The sequence below is a fragment of the Kockovaella imperatae genome, assembly GCF_002102565.1.
Source record: "Kockovaella imperatae strain NRRL Y-17943 chromosome Unknown BD324scaffold_1, whole genome shotgun sequence".
Lineage (NCBI taxonomy): Eukaryota > Fungi > Basidiomycota > Tremellomycetes > Tremellales > Cuniculitremaceae > Kockovaella > Kockovaella imperatae.
Window position 1 is genome coordinate 738145 of NW_019028941.1, and position 18284 is coordinate 756428.

Consider the following 18284-nt stretch of genomic DNA (forward strand, 5'->3'; position numbering starts at 1 on the left):
ACATGAGATAAAACGCCGACCTACCAACTTATGATACCGACTGCTCTCGGATCCGAGGTCATGGGTCATCACGTGGCTGCACGTGCTCTACGCGCTGGAAAAATGAAAGAAGATGATAATATTTTTTTTTTTGATTTTCTTTGAACGTTGTTCTGCCAACATCTTGCTAGCTCCACCCTATACAGTTTATATACATACCATCAGCATCATGGCTGTCAAGAGAAGTCTTTGGGTGAGTTGTCGACAGCATATCAGGAGTCCTGCTCACAACGCTGCCAGAGTCTTACCCTCTTGCCCGGTATGTCCGGCGTTATCTTCTCGAGGAAAGTTGACTGACCCATCTTCCCACAGGCGAGCGAACACCTCTCTTTGTTCAACGGGACTTTGTTCTTACCAACGCTGCTCTCGGTGAAGAGCTTCGAAGCGAGACTGGGCGATCGATCGTCAAAGTCACTCACCAGCCTATCCCCGCTAGCCTCTTCAACGATGACTCGGAATCTGACGAGGATGAGGACGAGGACGAGGAGGAATCCGAAGATGAATTCGAGCTAGACGAGGTGGAGGGATTCAAGCTCACTCCCAAGAAGGGCAAGGCCAATGGGGCTGCTGCTGAGGACGAAGAGGAGGAAGATGACGAAGAGGAGGATAACGAGGAGGAAGAGGACGATGAGGTGGACGGAGAGCTTTCCGAGGACAGCGAGATGGATTCCGACTACTCTGATTCTGAGGAGGGACTCGAGCAGACCAACGTGCTCTGCTCCTTGTTGGCCGGAAGAGTGAGCTTTTTTTTTTGTTCGGCAAGCGAGAGTCTAGCTCACTCCCATCCAGGTCGAGCAAGCCACTCTCAACCTCACTTTCTGCGAGGGTGACGTTGTTGTTTTCGAGGTGACCGGAGAGAAGTGAGTTCGATCTTTGCGTCTAATCCTGACATGCGCAGCTCTGTCCACCTCATGGGCAATTATGTCATCCAGCCAGAACCCGACCTGTCGGATTCAGAGATCGACTCTGAATATGACTCGGATGAGCTCTACGACGGACCCGATGACTTCGACGAGCTTTATGGTTCCGAGGACGAGGACATGGAAGACGAGCCAGAAGCGTGAGTCCTGCGAATCAGAGATAGTCCCTGATCATGCAGCACCATCGAGGAGATCGTGGAGAAGGTCGTCGAGAAGCCTAGCAAGAAGGTGGCCGCCGCCAAGGAGGAGAAACCGAAGGCCAAGGCTGTTGAAGCCACCGAGACGAAGAAGCGCAAGGCTGAGGAGATCGAGTCCCCCGCCCCCAAGGCTGCTACAACCACTCCTGCCGCTTCCACCGAGGGACTTTCTAAAGCTCAGAAGAAGAAGCTCGCAAAAAAGGCCAAGCTTGAAGGTGCCACTGCTGCCGCTCCCACGCCAGCGGCGGCCGCGCCAACTGCCAATGGAAATGCCAACAAGAAGGTGAGGAAATAGACTGCGGAAAATGTGTTGGTCCCTCTGTATGGCAGAAGAAGCCACGAAAGTCTCATGTCGCCATTGAGCTTCATCGTAGACATCAGTCCTCGTACCATGCATCCCCGTTTCCTTTACCGTCCGCCTCAGTACACTGACACCCCACTTACAGAGAACTTTGCCATCTGGACTGATCATTGAGGACATCAAGAACGGTGACGGGCCAGTGGCCAAGGCCGGCAAGCGCCTGGGCATGAGGTATGTAGATTGTCGGCAGACACATTGAATGCGACATTGACGTCGGAATCGCCTCAGATACATCGGCAAACTTGAGAACGGCAAGCAATTCGATTCCAACACTGCTGGGAAGCCGTTCACGTTCGTACTGGGAAGAAACGAGGTCATCAAGGGATGGGAAGAGGGCCTCAAAGGCATGGCCGTCGGAGGGGAACGCAGATTGACGGTGCGTGAGGCAATGATGACCGGTGATAGTGGGGTTGACCTGTTTTTGTAGATTCCCCCTGCCATGGCCTATGGTTCTCAAAAGTTGCCTGGAATTCCGAAAAAGTGAGCTGGCTTCGGTCTTGTCTAGAACAAGCCCACTGACCCTCTCTAGCTCCACACTCAAGTTCGACGTCAAGCTTGTCTCTGTGAACTGAGTTATGAGGGCATCCGGTAGGGCAGAATAGATGTTGCATGCAGTCGAGCTTTGCCGCCACAATAGTTACGTTATTCCCATTTTTCGATCGAAAGACGTCCGGAAATGACGAACACGACCATGTTGATCACTTGGTCGAACTTGTTCAGAAGCGTTGACGACAAAGCTCTTGTGTCACGAGCCGAAACCATGGCCATGAGCATGAGACTCCATTGAACAGTGTTTCTGAGCACGTCATCCACTCGCCATGAGCGCTATCCGACAGGTCGGGCTGAGTTCGGCCTGGTTGTTAAGACCTCCGGTATGCGGGACCAGGGCGCCGAGTCTTTCGTGGTCCGAGGTCATCAGTCAGAGGCGGTATCTCTCATCCGTGACACAATGTGAGTTTCTAAGTCATGAAACGCATATTCATGCTCAAATGAGTCAGTGCCTCGACGGCAAGTTCTAACCTCTGGAGATCACCCTACAGCTGTTGCAACACGCTGGTCTCGCAGATGGAATTCCACACGACCTTCGGACGACGACGTCAAAGCCCCAACTCAAGTCACAGAGCCAACCTCATCTTCCCAGAGCCGACCCTCACTCTACACTCGCACGCGAACACTCCTCTCCAAAGCATCTTCAGCCATCTCATTATCTCCTGTAGATGACCCCAGCACCAACAAGACCACGGAAGCGAGCTCTTCATCGGTGCGCAAGCTTGTCGAACTGGCCAGACCAGAGAGTAAGCAGCTGTCGATCGCTGTTGGGCTCGTGGGTGGAATCCACCTCCTTATAGCATTCGCTGACGAGGACCAGCTTCTCGTCTCAAGTGCTGTTAGCATGTCCGTTCCATTTACAGTCGGCAAGCTGATCGACTTTTTCTCCGGCAACTCGGTGAGCTTTACAAGCTTCAACATCAAAAGTTTATGTAGCCACAGTCAGCATTCCTTGGCCTCTCGTTCCCATTTGCGGCAGGTCTTTTGGCCGTTCTATTCACTATAGGGGCGACGTGTAATGCTGGTGAGCCAGCTCATGCCCCTCCAAGTTGTTGCTGACATCTCAGGTCGCGCCATCATCATGCGGCTTTGCGGACTGAGAATCGTCGCTCGAGTCAGAAATCAAGCGTATTGGGCAACGTTACGCCAGGAGCCTGACTTCGCTGACCGATCTGCCGGAGACATCGTCAGTCGATTGAGCGTCGATACGAGCATGATGGGTGACTCGGTTACCTCGAATCTTTCCGATGGTCTGAGGTGAGGCCAATTACCCCATGTGGTGCTGAACAATCTACAGGGCGTTGGTATCAGCCACTGTTGGGGGTGAAACCGATTCGCTTGAAGCGTGGATATCGCTGATCCGTTCCCATAGTCAGCATGATGTTCTGGATCTCAGCCAAACTCACCTTTGTTATGTTATGTGTGGTGCCGCCAGTATCTCTTTTTGCCGTAAGTCTTGGTGGTGAGAACTATGCTCATAGGGCCAGGTGTTTTACGGCAGATATGTAAGAAAATTGACAAACTTCACGCAAGAAGCGGTGGGAGACATGTCAAGGGTTAGCAGAAGGGCCCCTGACAACACTGACGCCTGCAGACTGCTGAGGAGAAACTGAACGCCTTCAAAACGGTCGCTGCATATAACACACAAGCCGTGGAAGCCAAGCTATTCGCCAACAAGGTCGACGCGATCTTCAACCTTGCTCGGAAGGAAGCATATATGACTGGCGTGTTTTGGGGAATGAGCGGGTTCACGGGCAATCTTGCGCTACTGTGTCTTTTGGGCTACGGTGAGAATCCGATCGAGTCGTCGCATTAATCCTCTATAGGGGGCACATTGGTATCTCGCGGAGAAATTACTGTGGGAGATTTGACATCTCTGTTGATGTACAGCGCGTGAGACTTTCCTAGCTCGCCCCTCAGCAATGAGCTAAACACCGAGCAGGTACGTGGGAGGCTCCGTTTCTGGCCTGACAGGCTTCTTCACGGGATTGATGAGAGGTGAGAAGGATTCTCAAACCCTCTGCTGACCGCTCCAGGTGTCGGTGCAAGTTCACGAGTGTTCTGGCTCTTGGACCGAACTTCTGCCATCCCGCTGGACAAGGGTGTATCGCTTGCCCCGACGCGAAACGGTCGGATTCGCTTCGAGAATGTCCGATTCACGTATCCCAGCCGGAAAGAGGTGGAAGTTTTGAAGGGCGTCGACCTGTCCATCGAACCGGGCACTAGTGTGGCGCTGGTGTGAGTTCAGCTCGAGGATGCTCGTTACTGAACGCGCAGCGGCTCCAGTGGTAGCGGTAAATCCTCCATCCAGCAACTCTTGTGCCGATTCTACGACCCCAATGAAGGGCGAATCACCTTTGACGGGACTGGTGAGGCCGGTTGGCGATGGCTGCTTACCATGTCAGACATCCGGGATCTGACTCCTGAGTCATGGCGAGATCGACTAGGAGTGGTTTTCCAGGATCCCATCCTGTTCGCAGGGACTGTGCATGACAACATAGCGTACGGAACGCCAGGAGCCAGCCGAAGGGACGTTGAGCGAGCTGCTCGGGCCGCAAATTGTGACTTTATCTGGGATCTGCCGCAGGGCTTCGATACCCAAAGTGAGCATAAATCTGTCATTGTCGCTGACGTCAGTCGGCAAGTCGAGTCTCTCAGGAGGGCAACGACAACGAATCAGCATCGCTAGGGCACTCGTCCGTCAACCTTCGATACTGATCCTAGACGAAGGTGAGTTCATAGCCCGTCTTGGACCTGACGGTACCAGCCACATCCGCTCTTGACTCAACCTCCGAAAAGGCTGTCAACAAGGCTGTCGAGTCCATCATTAAGGAGCAAAACATCACTGTCATCATGGCTGCTCATCGATTATCTACAGTTGCGAGTGCAGAGAAGGTCATCGTCTTGGAGAATGGCGTAGTATCAGAGCAAGGACCTTACGATATTTTGGTGGGCAGTTCCAGAAACGCAGACGCTGATCCCCACAAGTCGCGATCGCAAAACAGTCGCTTCAGATCGCTCATGGAAGCGCAACTTGCCCTCGAGAAGAGCACCGTAAATCTTACAGCATAGACAAGTATTTGGAGACCATATCCCAATCTGCACTGGGACCAACCTCAATTGCATCAAATACATACAAGTCTTTTCACGAGCCTGGCCACACACTCGATGCCGAGCCTAGCTGATGGTCCTTTGCAGGCATCCATATTCTTCAGACACTTTTTCTCCTTTTTGTTTCATCCCTTTCCGATACCACGCAACCTTTGGTCTCTCTGATACACGTATCATAAACTGACTGGACAGTATGAGCAAGATGGGCACGAATGAGCACACTTTGATGCGCCGATTCTGATGGTTGCTATCATATTCATCACCAACAGCGCGTCGCCGCGAAATACTGATGAGTTTATACCCTTACTTACTTCATGATCTAGCCCAAGGCTAGCAGGACGTCCTGGCGTTGTACATATATCAACTGACTCGACCCACACGCTCATTTTTTGACGGACGCCCTTGGCGCATACGAAGCATTTCAGAATCACAAGGTTAGACCATTTCCGGCTTTGCTTGAAGCACAGTCGACTCATTTTCCAACGAACCTATCAACATGCTGTTCCTTGAGATTGCGTTCCAGTTCACGAGCCTGCTTATGGCATCACAGGTGGTTTTCAGCCGGAAGATCACCGTGAAGAACTCGTGTAAAACCACAGTATGGCCCGGGATGCACACGGGTGGTGGAACCGCTCCCGATCATGTGACGGGATGGGAGGCAGTACCTGGATCCGAAGAGACATTTGAGGTCGCCGACAATTGGACGGCTGGACGAATCTGGGCAAGAACAGGATGCGTCGTTCAAGATGGTAACTTCCAGTGTCTGACTGGACAGTGCGGTTCAGGTGAAGGAGGGGACATGACTTGGTGAGGGAATGTGAGTCGATGAAAGCCTGATAGGAAACCAGTATGAATACAAACACACCTCCGTCTACTCTAGGTGAGCCAGAGGTCGGCATGAAGATAGTTGACGCCCGCAGCCGAGTTCACACTCGCCACGGCGGGTGAAGACAACTATGACATCTCTCTAGTTGATGGGTTCAACGTGCCACTCAATATCATTCTCTCCAAATCTGACTGTCCTCAACCTACCTGTATGGGTAATATTAACCCGCTCTGTCCACCCTTACTTCGAACCGGACTGGATAGTAACGGTGTCAATCTAGGATGCCTTGCAGCGTGTAATGCAGGATTCGGCGCGGAGACCTATGGAAACAGAGCTTGCTGTACTGGTGAGTCAAGCGTCGATAGAGCACATTCTGAACTTGCCAGGATCTTACAACGATCCTATCATGTGTGGAATCTGTGGTGTCGACTATTATAGCTTGTTCAAGGATAATTGCAACATGAGTTATGCTGTGAGTTCGACTACGATTACGACTCCTGGGCCCTGCTGATCGTCCTCTTATTAGTATGCCTACGAGTGAGGCCAGATCCTCCGATCATGCTGACGCTGACTAGTGAGAAATCCGAGAGCGCCCTCTGGACCTGCCCTTCTTCTCCAGGCAGTCTTTCAGACTATACGATCGAGTTTTGTCCCGATGGGAGAGACTACGTTGGATCGAGATTCGCCGGCACGGAATACCTTGACGCCACCGCGAAATGCACCTCGCAAGCTACCTCAGGTCCTCAAACTTTCTCTGTACCTCCCAGCCCCAGCACTACCATTGCCCAAGGGACACTTCAGGTCGTAGCGACTGTAGCGACTGGCTTAGATGGAGCAGCAGCTATCGAAATCAGGCCTTCGCCACCTCCCGTTTCTGCGGCCACCTCGCCGAATGCAGCAGCAGCAGTGACCTCGAGTGCACCGGCGGTAGTATCTGGTGCTAGACTTTCTCTCGCATCAAGCGCAGACCAGGTCGTGGTGGTTTGGGAAACAAAGACATCGACTGCCATCAAGACCGCCGGCTGTAAGGCATCTGCCCCGGCTGCTGTAAACTTGTTGCTGCATCCCAACGAGGATGAAGCGGTAAGAGGTGGTCAGTGGCTCGCGCCTCAAAAGAGGGCTCAAAAGAGAAGCAACGTGAGTGTGACCGGCGTCGCCAGGCTGACCTGTTAGCGGATGACCAGGGTCCACTGAAACATACAATTCAGAGAGGTACGGAGATATCCACGAGTCTGACAATATGCGATGGCCGTTCATGCAAAATATACAGTGAGATGATCTATTCGATTGATATAAAGCTACATATACATAGATCGTCATCTCGTTAGGTCGTTACGCGCATACGGAACCTTAGCTGAGCTGCAGACTTTGTGTACCCGGTGACAAGTCTGAAGATTTCCCCGAATGCGATTCCACCGTCTCCGTATGGGCGGGCACTTGGACCGGCTTGTCCAGCTCCCACTTGTCCCATTTTCCCTTCTTTAACCACTCTTCCCGCACTTGCCAAACGGCCCGTCCAATCTGATCCGATTCTGCCTTGAGCAACCTCTCCCGCATGATTGTCCCATTCCTCTTCACATTATCCCTGCTCTCAGCTTCTTTCCGCATCCGAGTGAATTGAGCTTCGGAAAACGCGGACGCATCGCGTGAACAGTGTCGGACAATCAGGTAGAGTACTTCGCGCGGCAGGTCCAGGATTCTAAAGGCAGGTGGTCGGGTCCCTATACTGTCGATGACTTGTCTAGCCATTTCCACGTCGTTCAGTGGTCGCGCTGTTAGAAGGATCCTGGCAGGAGCGATAACTCGGATGGCTGCTCGACGGATGCGTTGTGTCAATGCTCGATTACGAGCCAGAAGCGGAGGTAATCGTCGATGGCATTCGTATGCCAGAGCATCATTCTCCGCTCTTTTCTCTGCATCAGAAGGCCGAGAAGTCTCCTCGACATCGTCGTTCGAACGAGACAAGACGTCATTCGCCAGAAGCGAGACCTCTTTGATAGTAAAGTTGAATGATTCGACAACGTCCACGATGGCTCGGACGCCTTCCACGCCGAGCTTGTTACCGTTCAGTTCGAGAAGCTCTAGGTTCCGGCTTCTCGGCGAGCCGAGATAGGAGACGAGAGGTGGGATAATGTTCGGACCGAGGTTGCATACTGAGAGGTAGAGCTGAGAGAGGTACGGTGTGGTTATGGTGTTGAAGAGTTTACGAATTGACGAGGAGAGTAAGGAGGGATTGTTCGTCAGTGACAAGTCCTCGATGTGTGAAGAATTGAGAGAGTTGAGAACAGAATCGAGGTGGTTCCTGAGCTAGCTCAATCAACAATGGGACCTGTGGAGACTCTCACCTCTATGTCATTCCCCTGAACCGTCACTCTCCGCATAAACACATCCTTCTTCGCATAGCTCATGAGAGCGGAGAACGACTCATCAGATATGGAGTTACTTCCGAGATTGATGTCTCTCAGACCCCATAGCCCATAATCTGTCGAAGAGAATCGGTGTCGACATGAGTTCAGACCTTGAATCAGGACTGAAATCCCCTCGTTGCCGAGGAGGTTGTGAGAGACATCCAGGCGGCGGATCTGGCGGTTGATCTGAAGGAGGATTTTGATAGCTGTCAGGACTATCAGTATGCGCGACACTGACGAAAGAAATGATGGCGAAAGCGCTTGTTAAGCGAGTCGTGCCGGCCGGACTCACCCCCATCCTCCTCGACGAAGCCATGGTCTGGCAGGTAGAGCAGGTCAGATGTGCTCCGGAACACTACGGCCATCTTGTAACGATGCAGCGGTTCGGCTCGCCTGCACGAGTCTGCGAAGACTACCCTGCCCCTTGCAAAGCTGAAAGATTGGAACTAGGCGATGAGTGAGTGAAATCAAATGCCCAAATCCACAATGCATTCATTCCTTAGCAACCGACTACAACAGGTGGAGGTCCAATGTCCGAAAATGCAGGTGCTTTCATGTCTTTCTTCAACCAACCATGTCATAGCCGGACCTATGGTGGTCCCACTCGTCGTTTTGGTTCTGCTCTTGGCGCTTCTCCTGCTCGTCTCGAGACTGGTATGGATCTGTCCAGCTGTACGCTCGCAGAAACCGACAAAACGGCAGAAGGATGAGACTTGTTCCTTGGGTGTTTTCCTGGGGTCGGGTGAGGCTGGCCCACGGCTAGCCATATGTTCTGACCAGTCTTCCAGGCGGTCACACTGGAGAGATGAAAATCCTTTTATCCTCTCTGGATCTTGAGCGGTATAAGCCCAGGCGATACGTAGTCTGCCACGGTGATCAGTTGAGCTTGGTTGCAATCGCAAATGTGGAAGGAACTCAACCGGAGACGCAGACCAGTGACTATACAATATTGTCACTACCTCGTGCAAGACGAGTCGGTCAACCGCTATTATCAACCGCCATGTCGACGTTCAAGACTATCCTCGTAGCATTGTGGCACACATTCCTCTTACCATTGCTTCAAAGGCCCGAAGAGCCTTGGGTCGATCTGCTTTTGGTAAACGGTCCGGGAACATGCGTGGTGCTCGTCTTGGTCACGTATATTCGTCGCTTCCTAGGTCTCTCAGCATCTCGGATCATCTATGTGGAGTCATTCGCTCGAGTGAATAGTCTATCGTTATCGGGCAAATTGCTTCGGCCATGGGTTGACACGTTCGTCGTTCAGTGGCCTGATGCCGCTGGCAAAGGTGCAGCAGGCTTATCGGGGAGAGTCAGACATCGGGGCTGGCTGGTGTGAAGATTGACAATTATATTGGCGTAGTACAACTTGATACAATATTAGATGGTAGACGGGATGTACACTCTCATACAGATACGATCAGCTCGTCGAGGATCTTTTCGGCGATCCTTTGGGGGACCTTTCTCCTGCCCTTGAGCCTTGTCTCTTCCTCTGCCGCACTTCGTTTAACGACCCACATGATCTCGTCGATTTCGCCTCTAGCCTTGACGCGATGCCGAAGGCACAACTGCCAGACACCCCCAACGTTGGCAGTCGTAGCATACCATGGCTCTCCGTCGGTCTCGTCTTCTTTCACCCGACGAAGATCTCGAATGTGAGGTTCTTGACCTGCCTTCTCTGCCCAAGTATCTACACCATTTTCCCCTCCTCCCAATCCAAAGCCACGGCTCGCAGGTCGTGTTGCGGCCTCTTCCTGGCCCGGCTGACGATGCAGCTTGGCTCGCCAATTTGCCGGCAGATCAAAAGGTGAGGCGAGCAGCCGATGAGCCCGGACAAAGTCGGAAAAGTAGCGCAACATTCGACCAGTGATTGTGGATCTCAATCGAGGGTGAGCTGAGACTGCACAGAGCAAATTGGAGATGTGGATCTGCAGAGACGGGTGGATGTGAGTATAAGGTAAGAGCGCGGTGAGGTCGGAGATGTATTCAGAGGGAATGAGAGGGGAACGAGGGATTTCCGGAGGGAGGGGTATGTCCGAGGTCGTACTCGTCCATGATGTGAATCGGTCCATCTGGCAAGTCTGAGCTCAGGTATCAGTAAGACGGCAGCTCACCAAGTAGCTAGGGTAGTCATCTCTATGATTATCCCTTATCCAGAGAAGCAGGAAATCGGACGGCAAATCTAGATTGAGATCAACACCATCCTCCGACTCGATCATGACTTTGCGCTTGATCAGAAGCTGCATCAACTTTATCCAGACCGGTGTGTCCGTGTGCTCCAAGCCAGTAAGGATGAGGACCTGGGGGAGGTATGGCAAATTCGCGCCCAGCTCGGTGACCTTCAGCTCATCCGGCGACTCCGTCTTTGGTAAAGATGGGAGTAGAGTCGAAATTTTCGATGTAACGGAAGGCGTGATCACGGGTGTTATACCTGGAGTTGAAATCGATCGCGGTGTTGGCGGGTGTGAGATTGTCCATGAGAGACGAGACGAGAATCCTGGTGTACGCGATGGTGAGACCGGACCGAATTGTTGTGAAGCGGCGGAAACATAGCGACGATTCGTGGTGGTTGTTGCTGCTCGCATAAATGACGACGATGCCATTCGGGTGGCTACGGGTCGAGTCTCGCTCGATCCTTGATGAGAATGAGAGACGGAGACGCTCGTCCGACTCTCGGGCGAGGTCGTCAAGAAGTGATATGGGAGAGATGAAGGCGTGGTGTCTGCATTCAAATGAGCATGATGGGTAGACCGACCGAAGATGCCATTGGTGATCTGAGGCGAGTCAGCGGATTTGGACAATTTGACGTTCGAACTCACCGCTGCGACATGGGAAGCGACGTGGGCAATCTGCTTTCTCTTTGATAGACTATCATCCTCATTCGTGTCGACATCCACTATCAGCGCTCCTCGATTCACAATCAACGATATGAGGATTGTGGAGAACAAGGTGGGATCCGGTTTCCAGCCTTGCAATGACGGTTGGTCTGCTATGCCTGCGAGCAGCAGTGGGACAAAGGACGAACTGCCTAATGGCGGCAGATCCATCCTGGGAGCTGCGAGTAATTTCAGTGAGCCCGATGGCGGCCATGGCCCTTCAACATTGATGTTTGAGACTGGGTTAAAATCATAGTATTGATGTAAACAATTGAACGGTATTTGGGCAGTCGGGAATCGAAGAAGCAATATATATATATGTATTGGATGCCTTTCAATGCTTGTGCATGCATGACCAACTATTGATATGCTATTGATGCAGTTCTCAGACTCTCACTCCTACCCACGATGCGTGCCTTGTCGCTCAACGTCTCGTATGTTGCCCTTCTCAGATGTTCGGCTCGTGGTACTGGTCATCCTTTTCCGCCGCCTCGTTCGCTTGCTGTCCATAAACGTTGATGTTTCTGTAGAGATCCTCTCGTCAGCTACGATGACTCCTCGCTGTATCCCGGGTGACTGACTGGTTGCGTATCCTGTTCTCTGCTGCTTCGGCATCGACATCTATCACGGGGTCAGCTATCCAGCTCTGAGCAACTGCCCACCTCCTTCTTGTCTGTAGCCAGGAGTACTGGTGCCAGTCTTGTATCCTCCCGCAAGGCCATCGTCGCTGTCTCCATCATTGTGGGCATCAGCACCCATCTGATTGGCCCGGGAGAAAGCCGCTCCTCCATATCCGCCCGTGGATGTGCCTGAACGCAAATGTGTCAGCGCGGGATCTCGTCAACACAACACAGGATAGGGACAAGCAAAAAGGGTTTGCATGCGGGATTTCTCTCTCCTATAAGCTCTTTCCTTCTTCGTGAATTTCTACTTCTCGTTCGATTCATTTCTCTCATTTCAACAACGGGCTCCGGAGAGGCAGGGCAGGGGATGGATTGTGTTAAGGGAAAGTACCCGGCGGTGGAGGCATAATGCCTTATTGGTTGTTGTACCCACTGTCTCCTTGGTCCATGCCTTCATAGGCACTCTGTCCTTGTTGTCCACCGTATCCTCCTTGGTTCTGGTCTTGGTTCTGGTTCAGAGCTCCACCGAGGCCCTCGCCTCGGACGGCTCCGTAAGCACCGGGTTGGCCGTATTGTCCATCTTGTCCTTGGTTGCCGAATGCGTCGGTAGAGGAACTGGCAGCATTGTATTGGTCTTGTCCTTGGTTCTGGTTTTGACCTTGGTTCTGGTCGTAGCTGTTGTCATTGTTGTTGTCATTGTTGCCACCGAAGCCAGAGTTGCCTTGGTTTCCCTGTCCCTGGTTGTTATTGTTGTTGTTGTTGTTGTTGTTTCCGCCCAGGTATTGGTCAACGTTGATACCGGTCTGTACGGTTAGATAATTGCAGCATTCGAATGTAACGACTTACAGAGCTCTCTGAAGGACGAACGTCAGCCATTGACGGACAAGGAATGTGACAAGCACTCACCAAACTGCTTCTCCATCTTCTGACCCTCCTCGGTTCCCAGGAATTGTTTGGCGTTGTTGAGATACTATGCATACCAAAAGTGTCAGTGACATGGCTCATAGAGACATTTGCAGCCTTGAACGCACGGTTTCCATGGTGCAGAGAGTCTGAGCAGGCGTCAAAGATGAAGTGGATGTAATGGATGCAAGGGATGAATGAGATCAGATAGAGAGGGAATGACGATGTGACCATCCCCGCGCGTTAAGCCGGTTAAAGGGGCTCGCCTTGAGCCGGAGTCAATCTTATCACATGTGTAAACAGTGACACGTCACCTCTGTGGCAGTGAGTCTATAGATGGCAGACACCTCGTGTGCAGCTCATTGGTATCATGCTGCGAGACTCTAGAACGATACTAGAGGCCCACTTCTCTCTGTCCATAACACTTGCCACGATCCGATTGCTGCCACCCAACATCACAGATTCCTAAGTATGGCCCAAGCTTTTGAAAGCCCTGTCGAGGATTTCTCGAATGATGTACTCTTTCCTCTGGTTGTATCCCATCTGATCCTCTCCATGAGCATTAGCCTCCTCAGCCGACTGCCTCTTCACATTGGCGTATCGTTCCAAGTCCTCTGGATGACTCTTTAGCCATTCTCTAAATATCCTATGTCGCTCAGGCTCTGCAACGTTATCGGGGAATACGTGGATCTGACATGGGAACATGGTTTCCACATCATGTACCAAGTATCGATGTTCCATCCATCGAGGTTCACGCAATAAGAACCGATACCCCGCTTTCTCCAGCTGAGGGATATAGCTCGACTCGTCATGAATATCCTTGACGACCAAGTCGATATCGATGATGGGTTTAGCAGGGCATCCGGGAATACTGGTCGAGCCAGTATGAGCTATAGATATAATACGGTCGCTAACAGCATTGACAATGAGCGTTTTGTGCTCTTCGAATCGCGCTGGCCATTCTGGATCGTACTCGCTGATGGTGATTTCACCCATCGGTATTCGCCGATGCGCGATACGCTCCACGGTGGACGGATCATATTCATAGTGCTTGATGAGCTCGGCGGATGGGATACGAGACATGATCAGCTGTAGCTCGTCAAGCTCGCAGAGACAATGTATTGTAGAGAAAGACAAACAAGTAGACTCGACAGCATTCCAAGCGACTGGTCCCGTCGGATCCGAGGCGACCAAATGTGGCGCTCAAGCAGCCTGGCCCGTAATAGAGCTTTGACGTAGGACGACTCACTACAAATGCCGCAGCTCCAATCACTGGAGTGTACCAATCCATGTCGGCGCTGCACGATGGGTCAGATCTTTCTGGACGCAGGAGGTTCCCGGGCCACCCTTAAAGGAGTCGTTACCGTTCGAGCAGCCACCAAAGAAGGAGGGCATGCTTACAGTCCTCTTTCTTCATATCATTTCAACTCAGACACAGGCAGTGACGATACTGCACAGAGCCATGAATGATGCAATCCAGCGCGGGAGGGAAGGTTAAAGCAGTCTCTTCCGGAAGTGTACATTGACATGTACCATTCAAATGCATTGCTCCTGACAGAGCCACCATCACTTCTTGTTCGCTTTACTTTTCTCTTCCTCATCTTTCCTCTCTTTCCTCGCCTTTTCGACATCGGCAGCTTTGACTCCAGCCGCGGCCGCAGCTTCATCAGCTGCTCTCTCCTCCGGAGATTTGGCATCATCGATTTCTTGCTGAGCATTGACGATCCTATTTTCAACTGAGGACGTCAGTCCCCATTAACACAAGGCACTTACTCAGATCATGGAGAGCCAAGACTGTGCGGACCATTGAGCTGAGGTATACGACTAGAGATGAGTCGTTACTGTCCACACGGAAGGCTTTGCCAATATCCAGATCTCCACCCAGTTGAGGTAACAAACCCATAATCTCCTGCAAGTGGTATATGATCTGATGGTTCACAGGGAGCTTGTTGTTCCGTACAGAGGTGAGGTAATCGTTGATTTCGTTCAGACGCGTCCGGAGACCTTCGATGGCATTGAGCTGCGCAGCGACTTTTGTTGAAAGGGATTGAGTGGTGAGAAGTGATGAGGAAGGTGCACCAGACGTTGAAGCAACGTCTCTGAGCAAGTGTTCGACTCCAATCTCCTCAGCCTCTTCGGCTTCAATAGAAGTAGGCACATGAGTGAATGTACGTTGTGTTGCGGTCCCATCCTGACGATCAGCCATAGCTCCGATATGTCTTTACGCACATCTCGGATCTCCTCGACTGGAAAGTACGCATCCGTAGGTATACCCGTGTCTCCTCTTCCTCCCTGTGCTCTTACATCCACAATGACCATTACGGGTCTTGGGCAGAAACGCTTGAAGAGTTCCGTGATCTCAAGGTCGGACGATCGTAATCGTGGTCCAGAGTGGTAGAATCCGACGGGGCGCTCCTTGGCTACAATGGCTTAGCCACCACCGTCCACTAACTGACTCACCGTTGACCTTTCTGAACATCCTCCACATCTCCTCGACGTAATCTAAATCTAAAAAGAAAGTCTTTGGATCCCTCTCGTCCTCTTCGAATGGGATTGCAAAGCTGGGATGATCAGCGGGGCTACCGGCAAATAGCTCACGAATTGGCGCAGTTAACGGTTTTCCCATCGTCTTGACCCAGTAAAAGTCCTAATACCCGGCGATTCTTGCCTAACGGGACACGCGAAGCATGATCGACAACCTGAATGGGTGAGCTTGGCTCTAGATAGGTTGATAGAAAACACACGGAGAGGAGAACAAGAGGATGAATAACGCTGTAGTGGATCTTAGCGCACAGTAGACTCGAGATGGTCAGGACTTACACGTTCGTACCGGACAACGCATTGACCTGGGAGTCAAATTAGCATACCGAATACACTTGAGCGGACGAACGACGCTTACCTGAGCGGTGGTCAATCCAGGCATGTTGATGAAAGACCTCGCTCAGACGTGAAAAGGGGCGCGATTCAGTCGAGGATTCGATACTCCCAGATGACTGTCAGAGGTCCAAGAGTCTGCACGAATGGGCAGTCGGTGAGATCGAAGAAGGCAGACAACCAGCGCCGATGAATGCAATGAATGACTGATCGATGAATGCTCAAACGCGCTTCAACGAGACGAGCAGCGTGACTGACGTGGCATTTTACAAATGAAGTTTACGGTGGTTTACTTGAGACCTTTGTACATTCAGGCCATTTACATGCATGCATAAATGGTTATGGGGCAGTTGGTAGGCCGTAAAAGTCACTACGGATCGATGAGCATTGAAGTGGTCCTGTTCTGCCTTGATCTTTGACAATTTCAAAGAACACTGAGCTGTTGTGGCGGATGAACAATACTTGGCGTCAGTTGCATGGCCGCGTGGAAGACTGAGGGATCACCAATGAGTGAGACCAGTCAGATGACCATCAGCGTACGAGCCTCCCGAACATGTTGCTGTGCCCGCAGCAAGTACATCTGCGAGTGCCCTCCACGCGCGGATGACGAAGTTTTGCACCGGATCCGCCGCGAACAGACTGCATCCACCGACCACTGATGGTGACTGAGCCAATTGTGCGACTCCTCAATACACCTTGTCTCCCCATCGGATCATGCCCCGTTGTATGTCTTCCAGACCCTCCCCAATCTTTCTCACTGTCTCCTCAGGTGTTCTCTGACGCTTCACCTCGATCACCAAATCTCGTCCTGCCTTGTTTTTCTCGATCGACCCAATTGATAATGTTGACAGATACACCTGGCACCATGTTGGTGTGAGGTTGATTACAAGATGTGGATGAGGTAACGGCACTCGAGAGCGTAGCCGGCCAGGAGGAGCTTCAGGTAATATCAGTGACGGTGGGAGTCGAAGTAAGAGATCTTCAGTTCGTGCTATCGGCTGACGACCTATCAGTGCCGCATTTCATTGTGGCCTCACCTGAAGCCTCTTTATGATGTCCATTTCGGCTTCGCTCTCTTCGTATAGTTCACTTTCCACTCTCCGTAGATCCTCGCCTACTCTGTTTGCGATGAACCGATCGAAGACGGCTGTTTCGCGACTGCGGCGCTTGAAAACCGATTCAGCCCTCGCCGTAGAATCTGGACCAAGATTGGAAGTGTCGGAATCATGAGGAAAAGGATTGGAAGATGTACCTCGCGGGAGCAAAGATAGATACGGGTTGATGTACATTCCTCTTAGGATTGACGTGGAGACTGGATCTTCAGTATTGCACTTTCAGTGGCTTGTCTTACCTTTGTAGAACCTCCTGTCCACTGGTCTCAGACCTCTGAAGAGACCCCATATCCTTCTGACTTTCTCCTCGTGCCAGTCACCTGCGAAGCGACTCGGAGTAGCATTTGGATCCAACGTCAAAGATACTATCCTATGTAGAATGTGTAGAGGAAGAGAGGAGATAGTCGCTGGACCTGACGAACGTGTGGACGGAGCGGACAAGAGATAGGGAGGAGGCGGTTCGGCGCCTTCAGGTCCCCATCAGCTGAGAGATTCCTCAAAAACCAGTGTACTCACATTCCATGCTTTCAGTTCTAAGGTACAGAAATGGAGAGCCACCTAAGCAATGTTCGCCGCCTGAAGATGCCGAGAGTCGGACCGGTGATAATACGGGGCACCCAAATGGCAGTGTGGCAGATAGGGAGCATGCATATCACAGAGAGGAGTGTCCTCCGTCATTCCATGAGTAGCTACATCCTGAAAGCTTCCAATTGCACGTCCTGCGAGCCTTTGGAGAACGTTTCTCATGATGAACCCGATCTTCTGCGCTTGATCATGGCTGATCCCCGTGCTGTCCCTGAACGACTGGGACTACCGGAATGACCTACAAAATGCACAATCGCAGCGCTGAGAAAGGGGCTAGCTGAAGAGACCCAGTAAAAGTCAACAGCTCCAAGAAGCAAGTCTAGCCATGTCATGTTGCTGAAGAACAAGCTGCTGACAATGGGACCGGGCGATCGATCCTTGAGTTTGGACAAGGGGCTTCGGGACATTGGCAAGCGCTCCGATGCTGAAACGACTGGCCTTGATATTCTTCGGGTCATCTTGTCGCTTTGCATACTCCTTAGCAGCTTTCTAAAGTCTTGCGAATCAGTTTTAGGATCTGAAGCTCCCGAAACTCCAACAAAGTGATTCGGGTGCCAAAGGGGCCCTTTGCATGCCTCCCGTTCGTCCTTCATTATCATCATGGTGATGGTCAAATCTGAGGAAGCGATAGAGAGAAGCGATGCAAGGGAAGCCATTTCCAGGACCGGGTTCAAGATTTTGATGTCGTTTGGCTTGGTCTGGGTCTTACAAACTTCGGATAGCAGTGATGAATCGCGAAGGTCGTCCATCAATCTACGAACATGACCGAGATCACCGAGAGAGGCCACGAGTGGCTGCTTTCTGCATTCTAACCTGACGATCGTAGGACGCTGATCATAGTCCGGTTCGGATCCTTGCATGAAAGAGATGCTGTTCCGCATTCCACCCGCCAGCATCAACATG

At 51.7% G+C, this 18284-nt stretch overlaps 12 protein-coding genes across 12 annotated transcripts; 5 read left to right on the top strand and 7 right to left on the bottom strand.

The window, feature by feature from the left end:
• Positions 1 to 145: 145 nt before the first annotated feature.
• On the top strand, positions 146 to 2148 carry BD324DRAFT_612042 (hypothetical protein). The gene is made up of 10 exons (XM_022014338.1): positions 146 to 232; positions 280 to 298; positions 352 to 776; positions 829 to 899; positions 938 to 1099; positions 1139 to 1439; positions 1603 to 1688; positions 1746 to 1893; positions 1945 to 1997; positions 2047 to 2148. Exons 1-10 carry the CDS (start codon positions 209 to 211, stop codon positions 2087 to 2089), a joined length of 1332 nt encoding a protein of 443 aa, XP_021874443.1. The 5' UTR covers positions 146 to 208; the 3' UTR covers positions 2090 to 2148.
• A 458-nt stretch (positions 2149 to 2606) lies between these two features.
• Positions 2607 to 5529, top strand: BD324DRAFT_19906 (P-loop containing nucleoside triphosphate hydrolase protein). The gene is made up of 14 exons (XM_022012162.1): positions 2607 to 2841; positions 2887 to 2964; positions 3009 to 3090; positions 3134 to 3323; positions 3364 to 3389; positions 3439 to 3515; positions 3554 to 3622; positions 3661 to 3853; positions 3893 to 3959; positions 4009 to 4064; positions 4103 to 4304; positions 4344 to 4669; positions 4704 to 4796; positions 4834 to 5529. The coding sequence occupies exons 2-14, from the start codon at positions 2911 to 2913 to the stop codon at positions 5136 to 5138; spliced, it is 1740 nt and encodes a 579-aa protein (XP_021874444.1). The 5' UTR covers positions 2607 to 2841; positions 2887 to 2910; the 3' UTR covers positions 5139 to 5529.
• A 1-nt stretch (position 5530) lies between these two features.
• On the top strand, positions 5531 to 7275 carry BD324DRAFT_19891 (thaumatin family-domain-containing protein). Its single transcript, XM_022012159.1, has 7 exons — positions 5531 to 5984; positions 6026 to 6057; positions 6098 to 6349; positions 6390 to 6475; positions 6530 to 6540; positions 6579 to 7140; positions 7177 to 7275. The coding sequence occupies exons 1-7, from the start codon at positions 5674 to 5676 to the stop codon at positions 7195 to 7197; spliced, it is 1275 nt and encodes a 424-aa protein (XP_021874445.1). The 5' UTR covers positions 5531 to 5673; the 3' UTR covers positions 7198 to 7275.
• On the bottom strand, positions 7274 to 8868 carry BD324DRAFT_612053 (hypothetical protein). Its single transcript, XM_022014339.1, has 3 exons — positions 8704 to 8868; positions 8349 to 8617; positions 7274 to 8310 (listed from the first exon to the last, which is right to left on the bottom strand). Exons 1-3 carry the CDS (start codon positions 8774 to 8776, stop codon positions 7354 to 7356), a joined length of 1299 nt encoding a protein of 432 aa, XP_021874446.1. The 5' UTR covers positions 8777 to 8868; the 3' UTR covers positions 7274 to 7353.
• Positions 8869 to 8915: 47 nt separating this feature from the next.
• BD324DRAFT_612056 (oligosaccharide biosynthesis protein Alg14 like-domain-containing protein) lies at positions 8916 to 9783 on the top strand. The gene is made up of 2 exons (XM_022014340.1): positions 8916 to 9153; positions 9200 to 9783. Exons 1-2 carry the CDS (start codon positions 8952 to 8954, stop codon positions 9745 to 9747), a joined length of 750 nt encoding a protein of 249 aa, XP_021874447.1. The 5' UTR covers positions 8916 to 8951; the 3' UTR covers positions 9748 to 9783.
• On the bottom strand, positions 9784 to 11556 carry BD324DRAFT_612059 (hypothetical protein). Its single transcript, XM_022014341.1, has 3 exons — positions 11228 to 11556; positions 10523 to 11182; positions 9784 to 10480 (listed from the first exon to the last, which is right to left on the bottom strand). The coding sequence occupies exons 1-3, from the start codon at positions 11453 to 11455 to the stop codon at positions 9815 to 9817; spliced, it is 1554 nt and encodes a 517-aa protein (XP_021874448.1). The 5' UTR covers positions 11456 to 11556; the 3' UTR covers positions 9784 to 9814.
• Positions 11557 to 11608: 52 nt separating this feature from the next.
• On the bottom strand, positions 11609 to 13151 carry BD324DRAFT_20244 (hypothetical protein). Its single transcript, XM_022012168.1, has 8 exons — positions 13125 to 13151; positions 12939 to 13076; positions 12814 to 12877; positions 12754 to 12761; positions 12341 to 12710; positions 11947 to 12093; positions 11866 to 11905; positions 11609 to 11808 (listed from the first exon to the last, which is right to left on the bottom strand). The coding sequence occupies exons 2-8, from the start codon at positions 12945 to 12947 to the stop codon at positions 11733 to 11735; spliced, it is 714 nt and encodes a 237-aa protein (XP_021874449.1). The 5' UTR covers positions 12948 to 13076; positions 13125 to 13151; the 3' UTR covers positions 11609 to 11732.
• Positions 12973 to 14009, bottom strand: BD324DRAFT_20258 (grpb/dephospho-CoA kinase). Its single transcript, XM_022012169.1, has 2 exons — positions 13125 to 14009; positions 12973 to 13076 (listed from the first exon to the last, which is right to left on the bottom strand). The coding sequence occupies exon 1, from the start codon at positions 13891 to 13893 to the stop codon at positions 13276 to 13278; it is 618 nt and encodes a 205-aa protein (XP_021874450.1). The 5' UTR covers positions 13894 to 14009; the 3' UTR covers positions 12973 to 13076; positions 13125 to 13275.
• Positions 13975 to 14290, top strand: BD324DRAFT_612065 (hypothetical protein). The gene has a single exon (XM_022014342.1). It carries the CDS (start codon positions 14065 to 14067, stop codon positions 14278 to 14280), a length of 216 nt encoding a protein of 71 aa, XP_021874451.1. The 5' UTR covers positions 13975 to 14064; the 3' UTR covers positions 14281 to 14290.
• A 45-nt stretch (positions 14291 to 14335) lies between these two features.
• Positions 14336 to 15883, bottom strand: BD324DRAFT_612066 (proteasome regulatory subunit 12). The gene is made up of 8 exons (XM_022014343.1): positions 15710 to 15883; positions 15631 to 15656; positions 15555 to 15582; positions 15409 to 15509; positions 15271 to 15371; positions 15040 to 15230; positions 14584 to 15001; positions 14336 to 14546 (listed from the first exon to the last, which is right to left on the bottom strand). Exons 1-8 carry the CDS (start codon positions 15731 to 15733, stop codon positions 14377 to 14379), a joined length of 1059 nt encoding a protein of 352 aa, XP_021874452.1. The 5' UTR covers positions 15734 to 15883; the 3' UTR covers positions 14336 to 14376.
• Positions 15884 to 16008: 125 nt separating this feature from the next.
• Positions 16009 to 17347, bottom strand: BD324DRAFT_612069 (hypothetical protein). The gene is made up of 4 exons (XM_022014344.1): positions 17313 to 17347; positions 17036 to 17263; positions 16722 to 16996; positions 16009 to 16682 (listed from the first exon to the last, which is right to left on the bottom strand). The coding sequence occupies exons 1-4, from the start codon at positions 17317 to 17319 to the stop codon at positions 16371 to 16373; spliced, it is 822 nt and encodes a 273-aa protein (XP_021874453.1). The 5' UTR covers positions 17320 to 17347; the 3' UTR covers positions 16009 to 16370.
• Positions 17348 to 17426: 79 nt separating this feature from the next.
• Positions 17427 to 18269, bottom strand: BD324DRAFT_612071 (hypothetical protein). The gene has a single exon (XM_022014345.1). The coding sequence runs from the start codon at positions 18260 to 18262 to the stop codon at positions 17540 to 17542; it is 723 nt and encodes a 240-aa protein (XP_021874454.1). The 5' UTR covers positions 18263 to 18269; the 3' UTR covers positions 17427 to 17539.
• Between the last annotated feature and the right edge of the window lie 15 nt (positions 18270 to 18284).

What these genes read in the sequence shown, in the direction of transcription:
- BD324DRAFT_612069 (XM_022014344.1), bottom strand. An exon ending in GGACAGGAGGTTCTACAAAG is followed by an intron (nt 16,997 to 17,035) that starts GTAAGACAAGCC and finishes CTGAAGATCCAG; the next exon opens with TCTCCACGTCAATCCTAAGA. An exon ending in ACATCATAAAGAGGCTTCAG is followed by an intron (nt 16,683 to 16,721) that starts GTGAGGCCACAA and finishes ATAGGTCGTCAG; the next exon opens with CCGATAGCACGAACTGAAGA.
- BD324DRAFT_612053 (XM_022014339.1), bottom strand. Translation starts at nt 8,776, where the DNA reads ATGGCCGTAGTGTTCCGGAGCACATCTGACCTGCTCTACCTGCCAGAC. An exon ending in CTTCGTCGAGGAGGATGGGG is followed by an intron (nt 8,618 to 8,703) that starts GTGAGTCCGGCC and finishes TAGTCCTGACAG; the next exon opens with CTATCAAAATCCTCCTTCAG. An exon ending in TTCAGGGGAATGACATAGAG is followed by an intron (nt 8,311 to 8,348) that starts GTGAGAGTCTCC and finishes TGATTGAGCTAG; the next exon opens with CTCAGGAACCACCTCGATTC.
- BD324DRAFT_612059 (XM_022014341.1), bottom strand. Translation starts at nt 11,455, where the DNA reads ATGGATCTGCCGCCATTAGGCAGTTCGTCCTTTGTCCCACTGCTGCTC. An exon ending in TCGCTTCCCATGTCGCAGCG is followed by an intron (nt 11,183 to 11,227) that starts GTGAGTTCGAAC and finishes GACTCGCCTCAG; the next exon opens with ATCACCAATGGCATCTTCGG. An exon ending in ATGACTACCCTAGCTACTTG is followed by an intron (nt 10,481 to 10,522) that starts GTGAGCTGCCGT and finishes CAGACTTGCCAG; the next exon opens with ATGGACCGATTCACATCATG.
- BD324DRAFT_20244 (XM_022012168.1), bottom strand. An exon ending in AGGCATGGACCAAGGAGACA is followed by an intron (nt 12,094 to 12,340) that starts GTGGGTACAACA and finishes ATTTGCGTTCAG; the next exon opens with GCACATCCACGGGCGGATAT. An exon ending in TGGCTACAGACAAGAAGGAG is followed by an intron (nt 11,906 to 11,946) that starts GTGGGCAGTTGC and finishes ACCCCGTGATAG; the next exon opens with ATGTCGATGCCGAAGCAGCA.
- BD324DRAFT_612071 (XM_022014345.1), bottom strand. Translation starts at nt 18,262, where the DNA reads ATGCGGAACAGCATCTCTTTCATGCAAGGATCCGAACCGGACTATGAT.
- BD324DRAFT_612042 (XM_022014338.1), top strand. Translation starts at nt 209, where the DNA reads ATGGCTGTCAAGAGAAGTCTTTGG. An exon ending in TTCGAGGTGACCGGAGAGAA is followed by an intron (nt 900 to 937) that starts GTGAGTTCGATC and finishes TGACATGCGCAG; the next exon opens with CTCTGTCCACCTCATGGGCA. An exon ending in ATGGAAGACGAGCCAGAAGC is followed by an intron (nt 1,100 to 1,138) that starts GTGAGTCCTGCG and finishes CTGATCATGCAG; the next exon opens with CACCATCGAGGAGATCGTGG.
- BD324DRAFT_612066 (XM_022014343.1), bottom strand. Translation starts at nt 15,733, where the DNA reads ATGCCTGGATTGACCACCGCTCAG. An exon ending in ACCGTTAACTGCGCCAATTC is followed by an intron (nt 15,372 to 15,408) that starts GTGAGCTATTTG and finishes TGATCATCCCAG; the next exon opens with CTTTGCAATCCCATTCGAAG. An exon ending in CTTGGCTCTCCATGATCTGA is followed by an intron (nt 14,547 to 14,583) that starts GTAAGTGCCTTG and finishes TGACGTCCTCAG; the next exon opens with TTGAAAATAGGATCGTCAAT.
- BD324DRAFT_20258 (XM_022012169.1), bottom strand. Translation starts at nt 13,893, where the DNA reads ATGTCTCGTATCCCATCCGCCGAGCTCATCAAGCACTATGAATATGAT.
- BD324DRAFT_612056 (XM_022014340.1), top strand. Translation starts at nt 8,952, where the DNA reads ATGCAGGTGCTTTCATGTCTTTCTTCAACCAACCATGTCATAGCCGGA. An exon ending in GGGTGTTTTCCTGGGGTCGG is followed by an intron (nt 9,154 to 9,199) that starts GTGAGGCTGGCC and finishes CCAGTCTTCCAG; the next exon opens with GCGGTCACACTGGAGAGATG.
- BD324DRAFT_19906 (XM_022012162.1), top strand. Translation starts at nt 2,911, where the DNA reads ATGTCCGTTCCATTTACAGTCGGCAAGCTGATCGACTTTTTCTCCGGC. An exon ending in AGGGGCGACGTGTAATGCTG is followed by an intron (nt 3,091 to 3,133) that starts GTGAGCCAGCTC and finishes CTGACATCTCAG; the next exon opens with GTCGCGCCATCATCATGCGG. An exon ending in TCTCTGTTGATGTACAGCGC is followed by an intron (nt 3,960 to 4,008) that starts GTGAGACTTTCC and finishes AACACCGAGCAG; the next exon opens with GTACGTGGGAGGCTCCGTTT.
- BD324DRAFT_19891 (XM_022012159.1), top strand. Translation starts at nt 5,674, where the DNA reads ATGCTGTTCCTTGAGATTGCGTTCCAGTTCACGAGCCTGCTTATGGCA. An exon ending in GAAGGAGGGGACATGACTTG is followed by an intron (nt 5,985 to 6,025) that starts GTGAGGGAATGT and finishes ATAGGAAACCAG; the next exon opens with TATGAATACAAACACACCTC. An exon ending in CACACCTCCGTCTACTCTAG is followed by an intron (nt 6,058 to 6,097) that starts GTGAGCCAGAGG and finishes TGACGCCCGCAG; the next exon opens with CCGAGTTCACACTCGCCACG.
- BD324DRAFT_612065 (XM_022014342.1), top strand. Translation starts at nt 14,065, where the DNA reads ATGCCGCAGCTCCAATCACTGGAGTGTACCAATCCATGTCGGCGCTGC.